Here is a 16917-nt window from a genome sequence, read left to right as displayed (position 1 = left end):
ATGATTTAGGTTGATGTTGTTGGATGACGGGGGTTGCAAACTTAACGGATAGTTCAAGTGCAGGATGATGTTGATCAAGCGCCACAAGGGGTAGGGGTGATTCCAGCACTGAAGAGCATAACTCGGCAGCGATCGTATTTCCGAATATAAGATCAAGTTGACGGTCACGAGAATTTTTTACTCCTGACAATTGAAGCAAGCCGTTAAACGACATTCCATCAATGAGAGCTGCATTTCCCGTAGAGGTGCTGGTCGAGGTGAAATGAAGTGGTAGCGTCGGCGACGGGAGCCAAGAGAGAGAGGGAGTGTTGAAATCTCCGAGCAACAGTAACTGATCGGATGGTTTCATACGTTCCGTAATGAGACACACACTCTCATTTAGTGAATCCAGGATTTCTACACATGAGCTGCGATCAGGTGGAATGTAGATGACACCAATAAACAGAGATAAATTAACGAACTTGATGCATACCCATGAAAGCTCCAGTGACGTGAAGGTGTGCGAAATTGAATACGAAGTGAGCTTGGATGAGCATGCTATCAGGACACCGCCTCCACGAGAGCGAGAACTGGTATTTGAGCAACGGTCACAACGATAGATCTCGTAATTATTGTCGCAAAGGAGAGAGGAAGGCACGGAGTCATCTAGCCATGTTTCGGTAAGGGCGTACACATCGAAATTGTTCTCAGCCAGGGCTTGTCTCACGTTGAGTAATTTAGTGCGTAATCCTCTCACGTTCTGATAGTAGATGGTGAGAGAGTGAGATGATACGGCGGCTTGATGGACTGTGTTGTTGTCGTGAAGCGGAGTAACGGAGGTTATTCGTCTGATGTTATCGTGAATGGTGTCTCGATCGGTGGTTCTGCGTTGTCTGGATTCGGTTGCGAAGTGTGTTGGGATGGATTGTGGGCATCTAGTGGCAGTTGTCGTGTGGGTGGGCGCCAAAAATTTTGAGCAGCGGATGAACGGTGATCGATGAATTCTCTGAATATTATTCCTTTGTGCCAGGTATGAGAGGAGAGTGCCCTTTCTCGGAACTCAAGCGACATCCCTACTTTAAATGAGATAAAAGTGAGAGTGCTAGGATCGCGGTCGCGTTTCATCCCGCCTGGGGCCTCCAGAAGCCTAGACCCGCCACTGCTTCTAAGGGTTATTCAAAGTCATCTACCACACCGATGACTTCGACCAATTCACCGGGAATATACACCCGGTTATTTGTGTTGGGATATACAATGTCCGTCAGTAGTACAAATGACGCAACCTGACGTTGCTGTCAATTTACGCGAGGTGAGCGTACCTCTCATTGAACTCATGTATAAATGTACAGCGCTAGTCGCTTCCTGAACTCCGAAAGAGATACATTAAATATATTGAACTCCTCAACCGAAACAAAACTGGTGTTCCACAGCATTTAAAACTAATATCACATTAATTTGGACGCGGGCGAATGACGTCTAAGACACCAGGGTGGTTTTTATACATCGATTGCTCTTACATCGAGCAGCTTATTTTTCGGCATGAACATCTTGTATACCGTTATAACATGCGGGATACGTTTGAAACATGGGATTCCCTTTCAACGATTGACCCGAATTAGGCGACGTTGAAGGTAAAGGGTCATTATTAGTCTTTTTTTGTATTCTGTCTTGGTTCAGAACTTTTCCGCTTCACTGTAATAAAGCACTCCGATGTAGCACACTTCCGATTCATCCATCCATGAGAGTGTCGGAGCAGTCGATAAAAATCTACCACCGGTTTGGCTATATCGACCAATAAATTTATCTACTCGAATTGGTATCGCGTACGCATTTTACTTACCGGTCGATAAAATAATATCGACCAATATAAAAACCGATCGAGTAGTTTCGCCACCTGTCAAATTTGCTTTGTTTACTTGGGTTTGTTTACGAATGCACACGCCAGTTGGCACCATAACCGTAGCAATAGACGATGCGCAATCTCAGATTGCGCATATATTTATCTGTCAAAAAGATATATCGTTTCCGCGAAGCCAACCCTGAGCTATAAACATCATTTGCATGCGTTGAGTTGTTTTGTTTTGGTTTCCGCCACAATTGAGCGAGTTAATTCGTGAGCAGCTTCATTTTCCAGCCATGAGTGATGATTTATCAAACAACGATCATAATTACAACCGGCGTCTTCGGCGAAACCGTCGGTGGTGGATGCGACCAGTTTTCTTCCGCAGAAGACAGGATGGAAATCGTCTGTTGGACGACATCAAGGCCGAAATGGTAAACGATACGATAAAAAATTTTATGCGGATGAAACACGAAGATTTCGATCGTCTTTATGCCTTGGTCGGTCCAGAAATAAGCCGCATGGATACAAATATGCGAGAAGCGATCACGGCCCAAGAAAGGCTTTTAATAACATTGCGGTATTTGGCAACGGGGGAGACATTTGCAAGTTTGCAATACTTGTTTCGGGTAAGTATGTTTTGTTTTTTTTTTCTTGTTTCGGCGGTCCGATTGGAGACGGTGTTTTGGTCGGTCTTTTCTATGGCAGCACTGTGAATCGAATCTCATTCAAACCGTCTCCCCGCAGGACTGATTAAACTTTTTCGGACGAAAGCAAGTGAAGAGAAGTCAGCAATCGAAAACCATGCAAGAGCCGAATGTTGAACAACTTAAAATGACATGTTCGGATTATAATGAGTATTGTATAATTTTAGGTTTCTAAATCGTCGATTGCCAAAATTGTGAAGGATGTGTGTGCTTGTTTAAATAAACATTTGCGGAGCTATGTAAAGGTATGGTTTTGTAAATATTTTTATTTTATTTTTTCTTGTGTTTAAGATCCCACTCTAGCATCGTCTGCCGCAAATGGTTGGTGGCATCATTTTGCTGTTCTGGTGGTAGATGGTTCAACCATGCACCCACCCACTGGCCAAACATGGAGAAACAATTTTCCATCGCTGAGGTTGGTGCTGGGCTTGGTGCTGGGGTTGGTGCTGGGATTGGTGCTGGGGTTGGTGCTGGGATTAGTGCTGGGGTTGGTGCTGGGGTTGGTGCTGGGATTGGTGCTGGGGTTGGTGCTGGGATTGGTGCTGGGGTTGGTGCTGGGATTGTTGGTTGCGGCGGAATTGAGGAATAGGAACAAGAAGGGATTGGGTGGGTTTGGGTGGAGGTGTGTTGTTCTAGGTCGTCATCGAACTGAAAAGAGAGATAAAAAATAATGAGATAGCATAATCAAAAAGTTACAAAATAAATAAGGTTGCATTAATATCCAACGACGAGCAATACATATGAGTTAAATTTATGAAATATATAATCAATTTATCTTTGTATGTGTTATTATCATTTCAGATCCCGTCCACAGCAGAAGAATGGAAGGAGAAATCAAAAATGTTTGAACAAAGGTGGAATTTTCCGCATGCAATTGGGTCCATTGATGGCAAACACGTACAAGTGGAAAAGCCTAGTAATAGTGGATCAGAGTATTACAACTATCAACATTATTTCAGCATTGTATTACTTGCGGTAGTAGATGCCGATTACAACTTTTTACATGCAGATATTGGAGGAAAAGGTGGAATATCTGACGGAGGTGTGTTTAAAAACACACGCTTGTACCAGAAGCTGGAAAACAACAGTTTGAACGTTCCGGAACCTGAACCACTGCGAGTTCCATATGCAATGCGAGTACCTTACTTTCTTTTAGGCGATAAAGCGTTTGCTTTTACCAGGTACTGCATTCGACCATTTGGAGGCATGCATGCGGAAGGGACAATTGAAAGAGTTTTCAACAAACGTCACTCTCGTGCTCGAATGATCGTTGAAAATGTGTTCGGGATTTTAGCCAACCGTTTCCGAATTTTTAAAAGCCCGATTCTGCTAGAGCCAGAAGAAGCTAAAACGGTTATTATGACAACAATATATCTCCATAATTTTCTTCGACAGAGTGCTTCACGCAATACATACACTCGCCCTTCATCTTTTGACAGGGTCGTCAATGGGCGTTTTGTAGAAGGCGAGAGAGCTCCAACTACAATGAGCGGACTACAAGGCATACCCTGTCGCACGCCAAACGACTTGTTGAATATACGTTTACACATTGCACATGATCTTAAGTATAATAACCAACTTAATCATTAATGCAATACAACTCTTTGTATGTGCCATTTATTAAGTTGATAATTAGTTATTAAATCGTAGAATGTGCGTAGATTACATGCAGTTACACATTATATGTATAATATGCTAACCCACATCGTCGCTACTACACTTGTACCTATGCATTGTCCACCCACCATTGTTTAGATGAAAGAATGGTTCAACGTGAATCACGCTTGGCAAGTTATTAAGATAAAACGATTTATTTGCGATCGTTTTAGAAACACCAAACACACATTCGCGTATTGTAGGGAACACGCGTATGATTAAGGCTCCTGTATTAATGCTTGATGATTTTTTTTTCAAAAACGAATTCCTTTATGAGAATAATGAAACATGAACTAGCAACAGAAGTACTAATACAACTATTTGTTATACTCATTCCACGAAAGCTTCGCGTGTTGAGCAAAATAAAATACCGTATGAAATAAAATTTTATAGTAACGCGCTACAGAGCTTATCAAATTTGAAAACATTATTTTATCGTTATCATACATCTTCTATTTGGCATAAACGTCCTACGCGCACATGCCGACCTATACAGACTTTCAAAACTTAATTCAGTACAACGCGAGTTTTTGCTGTTCGGGAACGGTCTAGTGTTGGGTCACCCGGAGTCGGGTGCGAGCCAGCCGGAATCGATTACGACCCGTGGGTGCAGCGAGTGCGCTAGGTCGGAGTCGGAATCAAATCCGACCCGCGAGTGCAGCGAGTTAGGGTCGACCCGACTGATGAGTATGATGATGACGGGTCGTGTCAAGGTAGGTTCAATACCCGACCCGAACTCGCTGCACCAACAGGTTGGAGTGGCTTATGCTTTCTTGCACCTACCGGAGTAGTTGCACCCACTGAACCTACTTGTACCTTTCGGGTCGACCCGAACGACTCCGGGTCGCTTACGGATGGCTCCGACCCCATAGGTTCGGGTCGACCCGCCCATCACTAGAACGGTCCATATGGGGCTTCAACCCATGACGGGCATGTTGTTGCTGTGCCACAGGACCGCCCTTAACTCGCAGTGAAATATAAAATTTACTGATAAATAACAAAACAACTTACCGTATCGAGATGCGTGCCGTCCTTCATGGTATCGTCAAGGAACTTCATCGCGTCGAAGGCGAACCATCTTGGCCGAAAAACGTCCTCAGCCGCTACGAATGATAAAATTTTGTCATTGAACAGTTTCATATTATTTTAAATTTGATGAGTACCTGCTCCGCTTTGCTGACTTTTACGCAGCTTGGACTTATACGTCCGGTAGCTGGTCAGCAGCTTCCTCCACTGATAACTGGCCTCTTCGACGGTAAGTTCCAAGATTCTACCAATCTCGGTCCACGCATCCCTACGCCGAATTCCGTTTTTGTAAAACTCCGACCGCTTTTGCCATAAAGCAGGCCGTCGTTCCACCTCGGCAATTAGCCGAAGGCTTGGCTCAACGTTCTGGAAGCAAATCAATAATAAAAAACTATTAATCTCGACTCAATTACTTATCATTCACCATCCGCATGACCCCGTTATTATGTTGATGGCCCGGAAGATGCAGCAGTTTTCTTCCATTATCAGTCCTCAACCTCGAAAGAGCTGTAATATAAAATATTAAAATACACATAAACGTTACTGTAAAAATAAGAAACTTTTTTTTATCGCAGCGGCAACAGCAATAGCTTCCATTGTAGCAGTTGGGGTAGAGGTTGCAGCAAAAATGGTGCAGGAAAACAGGGCCAGAAGGAATAGTTGATTTTCCGGATCAGATGAAATATATCCTGTTGGAAGAAGACCAAAACCGCATAACCTAGATTCCAGGATTCCAAATCATTATTAGTGTATGCGGACTAATAAGAAACACAACATTCCGTGGTACAGCCAGGTCATTTCTCAAAGAGCTGCAATGTACAAATAAAACATTTCAGTTCAATGGTATATTCCTGCAAAAATAAAGGCTAGCTAGGTACATAAAATTAGTACAATTTACAATTTTTACAATTTAAACTTTTTTACAATCTACAATTTTTACAATTTAAAATTTTTACAATCTATAATTTTTACAAATTTTTCACAAACTCCAAAGCAACTGTCGTTTTAAAAAAATCGCCGGTAGCTGGAGAAGCAGCAGAGGTTATGTTTTTTCCAAGCCGTAAAATAATCAAAATTGAACAATAATTCAATCGTTGCCCATATTTCTAAATTTCTACCGCATACACAAATCACAAACACTGAACATATACGATTTAAATAAAATACGAGTAAAAATAAATTTACAAAAATACACCCAAGAATTGCTTCCACTACAAAAACACCGGTAGCAAAAACAGAATGATTATATATTTACCAATTTTTCATAATTCCGGCGATTCGGCACGTTCGACAATTCGTTCTCCATGGCTGAAATCAAAACATAATTAGATTTTTGGTTCAAAAATCAACGCATCATCTCATATTTATTCGTTTCAATACCTACCGCTATATGTAAACAAACTTATTATTTCAAGATTGCGCTAAGATTGCGCATAAATTTTCGAGATTTATATGTCCGAGATATATAAATTTTTTTTGACAGATAAATATATCAAATCGACCCGTTTGACAGATAAATATATGCGCAATCTGAGATTGCGCATCGTCTATTGCTACGGTCAAACATAAAAAAAGAATCGAAATCCCCCCTGTCATTTCGTTTTCATTTTTCTACAGTACGGCTGTCAAATTGTTCGGGATAACCGTATTAATACACGATGCGCAATCTCAGATTGCGCATATATTCGTTTTATCAAAACATAAGTCATTTCGCGTAGCCAACCCTGAGCTATAAACGTCATTTCCATACATTTTCAGATTGCGCCAAGATTGCGCATAAATTTTCAAGATTATATATCCGAGATATATAATTTTTTTTTGACAGATAAATATATCAAACCGACCCGTTTGACAGATAAATATATGCGCAATCTGAGATTGCGCATCGTCTATTGCTACGGTAAAGCAGCTCAAAAATGTGTTTTTCCGTTTATGGGGCCCATTCCGTTTGAAGCTCGTAGGCTGAAATTTCAGCCTGTCAGCTGTTTGTATTGTATAGCAGTTTTCGAGCTGCTATCTATGTGAGTATAATATACAGGTGGGCTTATCCCAAGGTGCATGAATTTAGAAGGCAGATTTTTATCGTTTCTGCATTTGAATGAAGATTTTAAGAGTATTTTGAGGATTCGCCAAGCCTCCAGAAAGCTCGTTGGAGCAAAAGTTTTCACTCGTTCTGTCAAAAATTGATGTTCAAAATTGGTTATAAAAATGCTATTAGACCACCTGGCCTACATACACTTTGATTCCAGATTCCACCACCTGATCTCTTTAAAGCACCCCCCTGTGCAAAGCGATCCAAAAATTGGAACCTCTCGCTCATGTAGTTCGTTTTTCTCTTTCCCTCCTAAGGCGTTTTTGTCGAGCAGCTCATCGAGCAATGCGTCCCTTGCGTTTCCTCTTCCCCTTCGCCTGAGCGCGCTGCCAAAGATGTGCATGTGTTGGTGCGTGTGGTGGCCATCATGTGTCAAACAATGTGCGCTTTCATTTTTTGTCTATTGTCGTCTCTTTCACACCTACGTATGCTTGATGTGGAACGATTGCGGCGCCGATAGAAAATGTAAACATTGCGGACTGCTCATCCAAGAGTGCTCCGGCGTTCATTAAATAATAATTGCATAAAGTCGAGTGAAAATAGGATCAAGCCGTGTTAAAAGAATACTTTTAATGTATCCCGACACTGTCCATAGTCATGCGCGTCAAATGGCACGGTTGGAACGCGAACATACTGCGACGCGAATGCGTTTTGCTGGGCAACCGGAACCGGACCCCAGGTAAGAGAACATTAAGCTGTGCGGTCTAAGGAAAAGTGTCCTCAATATGTTCCTTTTGTCTATGTTTTAGATGACCGAGTCGATGATGCTGTGCCACTGGTGTACGAAGCAAGTTTAGGCCCTATGGAAGTGAACGATAAGTTACAATCATTATAAACTGTGGATTGCGAACCGCTTATTATGTTTGTGTACACATTTTTTACAGACAAATTTCTCCCGATGAGTTCTAGTGTGGAGAACAGTGCGTAGACCAAAAGCAGCGATGAAGATTGTAAATTGTATTTATACGGGGTATTATTATATTATTTAACAACACACCTTAAACCGAAATGCGTTCTGTGCACGCCCATTGCCTATGTAATGGACACCGAATCGACGGTAATCGTAGGGGTACAGCAGTTGTACCTGGTAAGAATAGTATTTATAAGCATCTTGTTGTTTGATAAAGTTCTTACCCTTTGCATTGCTCTTGTTATAGCCACATTCAGCATTTTATATTGCCACACTATAGCCAAGGAGAGATTTATACTGCATGTCGTCATGCGTGGTAAGCGCATGGTATGGGGAACCGCTTTTGCTGCGTGTGTCTGCAAGTGGCATCAGATTCTTTGGCAAGTGACGAAGTCATAAAAAGTAGGTTATTAGTAATTAGTAATATTTGGGTACAATACATATTACTTAATACTTTTACTATTTATTTTATACAGGTATCTGGTAGCGCGTTTGGAATCAGCTTAAGGTGCACAATCCCAAAGTAATGAACAATTCATGTCCGTTAGGATGGTGCATATTGCGAGCCATAGACGAATGCACTGTTTCCGCTCCATATTCTACACCTTATGTGCCCTATGATGCATATGTTGCTGCGTTATGGATCATGTAGCGAGCCTATGGTGCTCTCCTGTACAAATAGTGATCTTTAGCGAAACGGTCTCAACAACCAGTCCATGCATATACATGCCTCACGGTGTACGCAATCTTTGCAAACAAGACTGCAACTCCAAAAACAAGCTTTTCTGTCGCATACTTACTCCTCTAAAAATAATGTTTTTTTTTTTTTTTGTTTTTTTTTTATAAATATGAGCCCCACATAATACCAAGACAATTGCTACTTAATATGTTTTCGGATTGTGAATGCAAATATAGAGCTTTTGGATTTTAAGTTCGGTATATTCTTCTTCTGAGTTCATGTTTTGTAATAATTTAATTCATTTTTATACAGTTCACCAAACGGACACACCTAAACTAATACTACTAACAAACTATAATGAATTCTTCATAATTCAATTTAACCAAAACCTATACTACTATTTACAACTATGCTAACTATACTATACTAATTTTAAAAAAATATGACAAGAAACTACATATCTACTATTTACAAATTCAAATCCAAATTCAGATCTTCGTGATCTTCAAGAGCTTCAACATCTGCTAAGTTCAGGTGATGTTCTTCGTTTTCTTCTTCGGATTCTTCGTTCTCAGGAACGCGTGCTGCGGCGTAGCGCAATTTCAAAATAAAATATTTTTTTATAAATCCTTCCTTCACTACCATGTCGTCCGTGCTACCAACTTTTTCCATTAGTGATACAATGTTAGGATAATTTTTTAGCGGTATTTTCCCGTTCTTGGCTGTCCACCTGCAGGAAGGCATGAACGTCTTTGAAAAAAGCAAGTCCCTTGCTTGGTTCAACCGCTTCATTGAATACGGCGACATCACCTCACATTTGAGCCACGACACACAGTGCCGCATATACTCCTTGTCAGCCAACTTCCGCTCCATGTTGTCGAGTTCGTCCTTCGATCTGATGGGTTGCAGCGTAAACTCGTCCGGCAAAGACCTCGCACACCCCTCCTTGTCGGCACACACCGCTGCTCTGATCCGGTTCACAACCACCTCCGTCGTCAATACTGTCTTACGGATGACGGGGATCTCCTTATTCAGAGTTGCGCTGTGTGCCTGGAGGGTGTTTTCGATATCGTCAAACCGTCGTTTTACGTATTGAAATAGGTGCGATATTTGCTGCCGCACATCAGTCGAAGGATCGACACCAGGATAGTCGGTGGCGGTGACTGTGGCTCGGGGTGGAGTAGAGACGGGATCTGTGCGATTGGAAGCCGTACCCAAATGAGTAGCGGTTGACCGTAGAGGACTAGCTGCCTTCGAACGTCGAATTACCCCCGACCGGTTCTTGCTGGTGGATGGGACAGGTGATACAGCAGGAACTGGCTGGTTATCGTAGCGGACTGGCGAAGCGACCGCTGATGCCCGCCGGATTGGCGTTTCAACGATGGCATTTCGCTGCACTGCCGATGCAACAGTGGCACTCCGCTGCACCGCCGCTGTAGCTGTAGTACTACGCTGCACCGCCGCTGTAGAGGTAGCACTACGCTTCACTGCCGATGCAACGATGGCACTCCGCTGCACCGCCGCTGTACCGGTAGCACTCCGCTGCACCGCCGCTGTAGCGGTAGCACTGTGCTGCACCGCCGCTGTACCGGTAGCACTACGCTGCACCGCCGCTGTAGTGGTAGCACTGCGTTTCACTGCCGATGCAACGGTGGCACTCCGCTGCACCGCCGATGTAGCGGTTGTACTACGCTGCACCGCCGCCGTAGTGGTTGCACTACGCTGCACCGCTGATGCAAAGGTGGCACCTCGCCGAACAGGTGCAAACGACGACCCAGTTGTTAAGATGGCTGGAGAGGCCGGGAAAGTTGAGGGGACAACTGTGGTCAGCTCGCTAACCGATACTGCGTCCCGGACATCGGTTGTATGGTTGGTGTTGATATGAGGACCACGTAGTCCCATTATTTTTCTCGGAGGACCGTTTGAATGTTCCAGGTGAAATGGCACAGCTGGTCGAAGGGCGGTAGCGCGTTGGACACTGCTTGCTACCATGGTGCTGGTAGCCCATGTTAACGTTCCACATGTAGCCGCTGTGGCGACAGTTGTGATTGTTCTTGCCACGGTTGTGGTTGTGGCAATGCCGCTGGTGGTGATTTCGGATACCGCCCCCGGATATGATATATTAGAAATTTTCTTCATACCCGTGTCGGACAGACGATATACGCCTGTCGGAATAGGGACATCGTCGTCACTAGACTCCTTTCGTACCGGAAACATTTTGCTGAAACAATGCAACAACGCAAAAGTTAAGTAAGGTTTATGCGCATCCATGATTACCGCGGTCAATTGGTAACATCGGAACCGGCATGGAACATACTTCACGGACAGCAGTTCAATACCAGCAATCAATCGTCCAGCGGCATATAAGCAAAAAATAATGATAAATAAATACTTACCACAACTAAAACACGCCTTACTAACACGAATTTAACAAATCACTCCGCGGAGGAAAATACATGTGATTCGATGGAGGCACACAGACAGAATGAGGAGATGCAAGGATGGTGTGTACAGTGTTGGCGCCAAATAAAGGAATCGGTGGTGTGGGTGAAGAGAAATATGAGGGCAACGGTAAAAAACAAATACGTACGATACACACAACTGTGTGTAAATTATTTTTTGGCCGTTATATATTTTTCAATACATTTGCAAATTTGGATCTACCTACACAAATGCATTCCCACGCATTCGAATTGCCAGAAAGAGATAGATATATACTTTGCCCTCTCGCTCGGCACGCAGCCATGAGCTCGAAAAAGTACACAGCCAGTGTCAAAAGGGCTGAAGTTTGGCATCCAAATTTGAGTATAATTTGATCAAAATCCGATTCAAAAACCGAGCTCAAAAACTGCTCGATTTTGCGCAGCGGGAACCCAATACCGCGCTGTAAATAAACCAATGACAGTTCGAACATGCGACCTGGGCACTGTGGGCCGCTACACACTCTTTGTGTCAGTTTCAATTGGTGTTGTTTTCATTTATGGCGGTTTGTTTACATTTCGTTGCGGTTATCATCAGGTTCCCGTGGTTCGATATTCGGTCGAGCTTTCTTTTCGTCAACCTCATCGTGACGATCGTGATGCTCGGTGGACTGTTGGCAACGATCGAAAAGCATCTGCCCACTGCCATCCGGCAGACGTTCCGGTATGACAAGCATGCACTGAAGGGATCATCGGACCGATTGGTGTCCCTGCTGGAGATCCTGAAGGCGTGGTTCATACATTTCTACGTCTTTGCTGCCCTCTGGTCGGTGGCCGGATTTGCCGTCATGATGTAGCCAGCGCGGGACTACGTAATCGCCTTCCTCGATACGTTGGCAACCAACAAGCGTATGGTGCGCACCACGCCTACCGAGACGATGGTTGCCATGACGCTGATCACGCTGCAGTGTTTGCGCCGGTTCTACAAGACCTGGTTCGTGCAGGTGTTCTCGAGCAAGCTGAAAATTTCCCACCAATGGTACGTGGAAAACTATCCGAAGCAAAGGAAAGCACTCTTTCCGTTCGTTCTGTAAGATCGACGGTGAGGGTGCGGATAATATCGTTCCGGTTGTTGGGCTTTTTTTCAGGATCGAAAAAATGGTATGTCCGGCTTTTTTTTTAGGTTGCTGGTTGCCGGCTGATGGGATTCAGCTGGTTTTCCTGGATCGTCTGTGAATGCCTTGTTCCACGGACCGGTCGTCGATGCACTCGAGGTGCACCGCATTGACGAGCGGCAGTAGCAGGATTCAATCGGCGCGGCCGAGCTGGCAGCGAAGCCGTTTCTCGGTGAGCCATTCACGTCGAATGAGGACGGTCAAGAGCCGGCTGCATACGTTCGATATATTCGCTACGCGCACGATTAAACTGTGTAACGATGCCGAGTGTGTCCGGCCATCGCGACTAGCATCACAGCGGAAGTTAAGTTGCGTAGTCTATTGTGGTGCGATGCGCTGTATGTTCCGGGTGTGCGATTGAGTTTCATGTTTGTTTCTTTCTTGTTCACAGACACCTTTTCATCCTTCAACCAATCCTTTGAATGCTCTAACTATACATCCATTGACCATGCCACGAATGATTTCTCAGAGTTTATGCGGGCCGCATTGCGTGAATGTGCTCCTACTAAAAAGCCCCATCGCGGACCGCCGTGTTTTAGGGCATGTAATGAGGGCACATTACATGCCCTAAAAAAAGCAAAGCGAGCCGCTTATGACTATTTGCGCGCTAGTCGATCCACACCGTGTCGGCTTTACTACAATGGTGTTCATGCACTTTATCGACGTTATAATAGAGTCTGCTATCGTCGATATATACGCCACACTGAACGAAGCTTGCGAAAGTACCCTCGCCGCTTTTGGAGCTTTGCCGACAACATGCGCAAGTCAACTGGCCTCCCCGGGACTATTCGGTATAAGGATAATTGTGCACACTCGCCATTAGATATTTGTGAACTGTTCGCCACGCGTTTCGAGGATAGCTTCATCTCAAACATCACAAATCCGGAGGCTGTTTCTACCGCACTCGTGAACACTCCGGCAGATGCAATTCATGTCACGCTACCTATCGTCACCGAGACCCTGGTTACCCAAAAAATCGAGCGTCTCAAGTCGTCATACTCCGAGGGGCCAGATGTTAAACTAAACTAAATGTTAGATGAAAGAATGCAGCCAGCTGCTCGCGTGCTCTCTCTGCAGTAAGCCGCTCTTACTGCAGTTGACGAGCCGTGAGCGCCTGAGAGCGATCGGTCGGGGTGGATCGTTCGGCTGCTGCGCGAAGAGCAGAGGACACTTCGCATCGGGGCAGCGCGGCGTACACAAGTTAGCAATAAAGCATCCGTTAAGTTTATAACTGTATTTATGTTCGTGTGTGTATTGTCCATTCTCGCATATATCACCTTACGGACGTAAAACTAAACTAAACTAAACAACTGGCATGACTATCGGCGCACGGTCGGTGGCTCTAGCGAAGGGGACGGTGCGTTCCAATCAGCTGGCAGGACACAGATCGGATCGGTTAGGACAGCGATCGGCATAGTACGGCTCGCGACCCGCATGTGGCTATTTGTTGACTAGGTGGAGGCTCTTTATCGTTCACAAATTTTCAATAATTTTCATACATGTTCTCTTTTGGTTAATCTAGTTGCCTCTTCAAGTGCAAATCTACGAACATGTTTAGAAGATTTGGCTCTTTCGGTCGCAACGATTGCCGAGTTGCTGGGGATATTGGATTGTAAGGAATGAATATACTGTCCGCAGGAACCAGATGATGATATCACCAAGGAGCTAATGCGTAGCTTATCAGGAGGAGGCGAGAATGGTTTGCTGTTTTTGGCACAGCTCCCACGTATCATCCATACCACACCAAATCATTATGGCGCAGCCGTGAATATGTACAACGTCATCCTGCTCAAGTTGGATGGTGACGGTCTCCCGCTCGGATATCTTGACGCAAGGCAAGTAAACATATAGTTTCAGTACGTTTAATAAGTATAAAGAATGCTAATATCTTTGTTTCTTTTTCAAATTATCAGATTCAAATGAACAATATACAAGGTGCACTAAACATACACTGGACTCTGTTTGGAACGGGTCTAGTAAAAGTATTTGTTAGTGGTGGGTGCATATTATTATGTGCCCCTGTTTTATTTTTCCTATCTTGCAACCGAGCGAACCGACCAAACCCAGTAGAATAAAAAATATAATTACATTACATATCCCAAATGTGGCTACTACACCTCAATGCCAAACGAAAGAAAAACAAATGGGCTATCAATTGGTGAGTAATGCGATATATTTGTACAATTTCAGTAAAAAAATTGTGTAGTATATTTGATACAATAATTATATTTGTGTTTGTATAATGAATAATTTAAACATGTAAATAACGCTATAGTGCAATATATACTTGCGCTAGTGTCACGATTGTGTGCATGATTGTGTAAACATTTCCAAATCAGCTTCATTGCTCGCTAATGGAACAGATAATTTATTAAATGATTCAAATTTCAATTATTGTTTTGTTATGTTTTGTTATTTTAACTATAACGGAACCATGGCCGTTAATAATACTCCAAGATGTTGTTAGTATATAGTTACGCGCACCATAGTGACACGCAAGGTTTACCTCACCGCTTGAATTGACCATTGATCCGCTGAACCAGCGGAGAACATCGGACGATCGCGACCAAGAAGAAATACTGTAATACTGAAATATTACGCACCTGCGGCAATACGCTCTAACACAACGTTTGGTTTAATGATTGGCAAATCTGATGTTAATTATTACTCAAAGTGCGTGCTTCCTCACGAGTATAAATAAATTAATTTTTTTACCCAAATGGTGTTGCTCAACAAACACATAATTATATATTTCAATAGTCCATGCGTATATTAAGCACAATAAAATCTTATATCTAATTAAACCAAACTAATACTAATACTAATCCTATGCTAACGTAAAACAAAAGAAAAAAATAAGGCACTGGTCACATTATAAGGCATAAAGGGAGGTACATGATGCATAAAATAAACTCATCCATTCTATTCCGTTTGGTGAGTGTTTTGCTCAGCAATCTCATTCACCAGATGTTTCATGATGTGTGCGTTGAAGGACGTGCGTGAGTTACTGAGCACTTGCCTGTCACGGGTTAGCATGATACAACATTAATGTTTCGTCTATATGCTTGGCTATCGTAGGATGTTGCGCAGTGACTGTTTCTTACAGTTAGATGAAGGAAAACGAATACCTTAGAAAATGAAATAGAATGTAAAACAAACAAAATAACGTTTAAAAAAAAAACCATAAGAGATACAGTAAAAAGTAAATGAGCATGTGGTTACTTACCGATAGTGTGTTGTGGCATGTGCACTGAAAAACGATTCTCTATCATTTCGCGTGTAATTCCAACATGTAGCACGAACTCATGCGGTAGGGAACATGCAAAAAAAAAAGAAACATTTAAGTTTACAAATTTTGTTACCGACTTGTACTGGTGATGTGAAATAACTTACCGCATGGGAGACCCCACGATAAGAGACGTTTCCTTTCTTATCGTGAACACTGTCGGATGGTTGGCGTTGTAGATTCCTTTTCCCACTGCCACTTAAATCCGGATCGACGCGTAGGGCGGTGAGCTCGTGCGGCAAGAGGCATGCAAATAGGAAGAAAAATAAAAAAATATTAATAAACTGCCTACATTGTCTCTTGCAAACCGATCGCTATGATGTATCAATACTTACCGCAGGGGAAACCCCCTCGACTAGTGAGGTGTGCTACCGCTTCGGGAAATCGGTCGGATGGTATGCAGTGTAGATCTATCCCTTATCCCGCTTGCCACTTAAAACCGAGCTCGTGCGACAAGAGGCATGCAAATAGAAAGTGTTAGGAAAGGAAGGAAATTGGGTTATCATCTCGTGCAAGCCGATCGCTATGATCTAGAATTACTTACCGCAGGGGAAAACCCAAAAAAAAATCGATGTTTTCAACTGCGCTGCCTAAAAAACAAAATCTTAGAAAGGGATTTGTTTTAAAATTTAATTTCTTTTTTTTTACAAGGAGGGGAAATGTAGAATGCACCTTAGCAAGGTGCCATCAAAACCTCCTCCTTGGGTCCGTTTCGCAGCTAAGCTTCTCTGGACCAAATGAGAATCTGCTTTGAGTGTACCTGCTTAAAAAAAAAGAAAACTAATTATTAAAAATGTTCGATTTGGTTCTATCCCAAGGCATCTATCAAGGCGACAAACACATCATCATTGCATTTCCGGAAGATATGCTCAGCAAAATATTTGTCCATGTTGCTTTTAATATTAGTGCCTTGTTTTCTCAAAAATGCCTTCAACCATCTCCAAACATTCTCAATCCGTTGTGTATTGATATTGTTATCATCTGGATTGAGGAAATTTCTGGAGTGGTTGACACATTCGTGGGGATATCCAAGCTCCTCCAACCCATTATAACCTTTCCAGAGATCGGTCATAATTTTCGTTCCGGGTTCAACATGCCGAACCACCAGATCGCTCAAAACGGCAAGCGAGCATTTCGTGACACGCTC

The 16917-nt window shown here is 43.2% G+C and overlaps 2 protein-coding genes and 1 pseudogene across 4 annotated transcripts; 2 read left to right on the top strand and 1 right to left on the bottom strand.

Moving 5' to 3' along the window:
- The first annotated feature begins 1933 nt into the window (after positions 1-1933).
- On the top strand, positions 1934-4599 carry LOC120958920 (uncharacterized). 2 transcript variants are annotated; one of them, XM_049608459.1, is made up of 4 exons: positions 1934-2448; positions 2694-2771; positions 3328-3879; positions 3966-4599. In XM_049608459.1, exons 1-4 carry the CDS (start codon positions 2116-2118, stop codon positions 4083-4085), a joined length of 1083 nt encoding a protein of 360 aa, XP_049464416.1. In that variant the 5' UTR covers positions 1934-2115; the 3' UTR covers positions 4086-4599. The 2 variants fall into 2 exon arrangements, with proteins under 2 accessions (XP_049464416.1, XP_049464415.1); XM_049608458.1 differs by having other exon boundaries at positions 3328-4599.
- On the bottom strand, positions 2767-6772 carry LOC125907255 (uncharacterized). 2 transcript variants are annotated; one of them, XM_049608464.1, is made up of 3 exons: positions 5346-6772; positions 5194-5285; positions 2767-3174 (listed from the first exon to the last, which is right to left on the bottom strand). In XM_049608464.1, the coding sequence occupies exons 2-3, from the start codon at positions 5239-5241 to the stop codon at positions 2797-2799; spliced, it is 426 nt and encodes a 141-aa protein (XP_049464421.1). In that variant the 5' UTR covers positions 5242-5285; positions 5346-6772; the 3' UTR covers positions 2767-2796. The 2 variants fall into 2 exon arrangements, with proteins under 2 accessions (XP_049464421.1, XP_049464420.1); XM_049608463.1 differs by having other exon boundaries at positions 5194-6772.
- A 5074-nt stretch (positions 6773-11846) lies between these two features.
- LOC120952819 (polyprenol reductase-like) lies at positions 11847-12403 on the top strand (annotated as a pseudogene).
- The last annotated feature ends 4514 nt before the right edge of the window (positions 12404-16917 follow it).

Source organism: Anopheles coluzzii, chromosome 3 (assembly GCF_943734685.1).
Source record: "Anopheles coluzzii chromosome 3, AcolN3, whole genome shotgun sequence".
In the NCBI taxonomy this organism is placed as follows: domain Eukaryota; kingdom Metazoa; phylum Arthropoda; class Insecta; order Diptera; family Culicidae; genus Anopheles; species Anopheles coluzzii.
The sequence above is the reverse complement of the archived record's forward strand: the minus strand, read 5'-3'. Positions and strand labels throughout refer to the sequence as shown.

What these genes read in the sequence shown, in the direction of transcription:
- LOC125907255 (XM_049608463.1), bottom strand. Translation starts at nt 5,322, where the DNA reads ATGAAACTGTTCAATGACAAAATTTTATCATTCGTAGCGGCTGAGGAC. An exon ending in ACGGCACGCATCTCGATACG is followed by an intron (nt 3,175 to 5,193) that starts GTAAGTTGTTTT and finishes CTCTCTTTTCAG; the next exon opens with TTCGATGACGACCTAGAACA.
- LOC120958920 (XM_049608458.1), top strand. Translation starts at nt 2,116, where the DNA reads ATGAGTGATGATTTATCAAACAACGATCATAATTACAACCGGCGTCTT. An exon ending in GTTTGCAATACTTGTTTCGG is followed by an intron (nt 2,449 to 2,693) that starts GTAAGTATGTTT and finishes GTATAATTTTAG; the next exon opens with GTTTCTAAATCGTCGATTGC. An exon ending in ATTTGCGGAGCTATGTAAAG is followed by an intron (nt 2,772 to 3,327) that starts GTATGGTTTTGT and finishes TTATCATTTCAG; the next exon opens with ATCCCGTCCACAGCAGAAGA.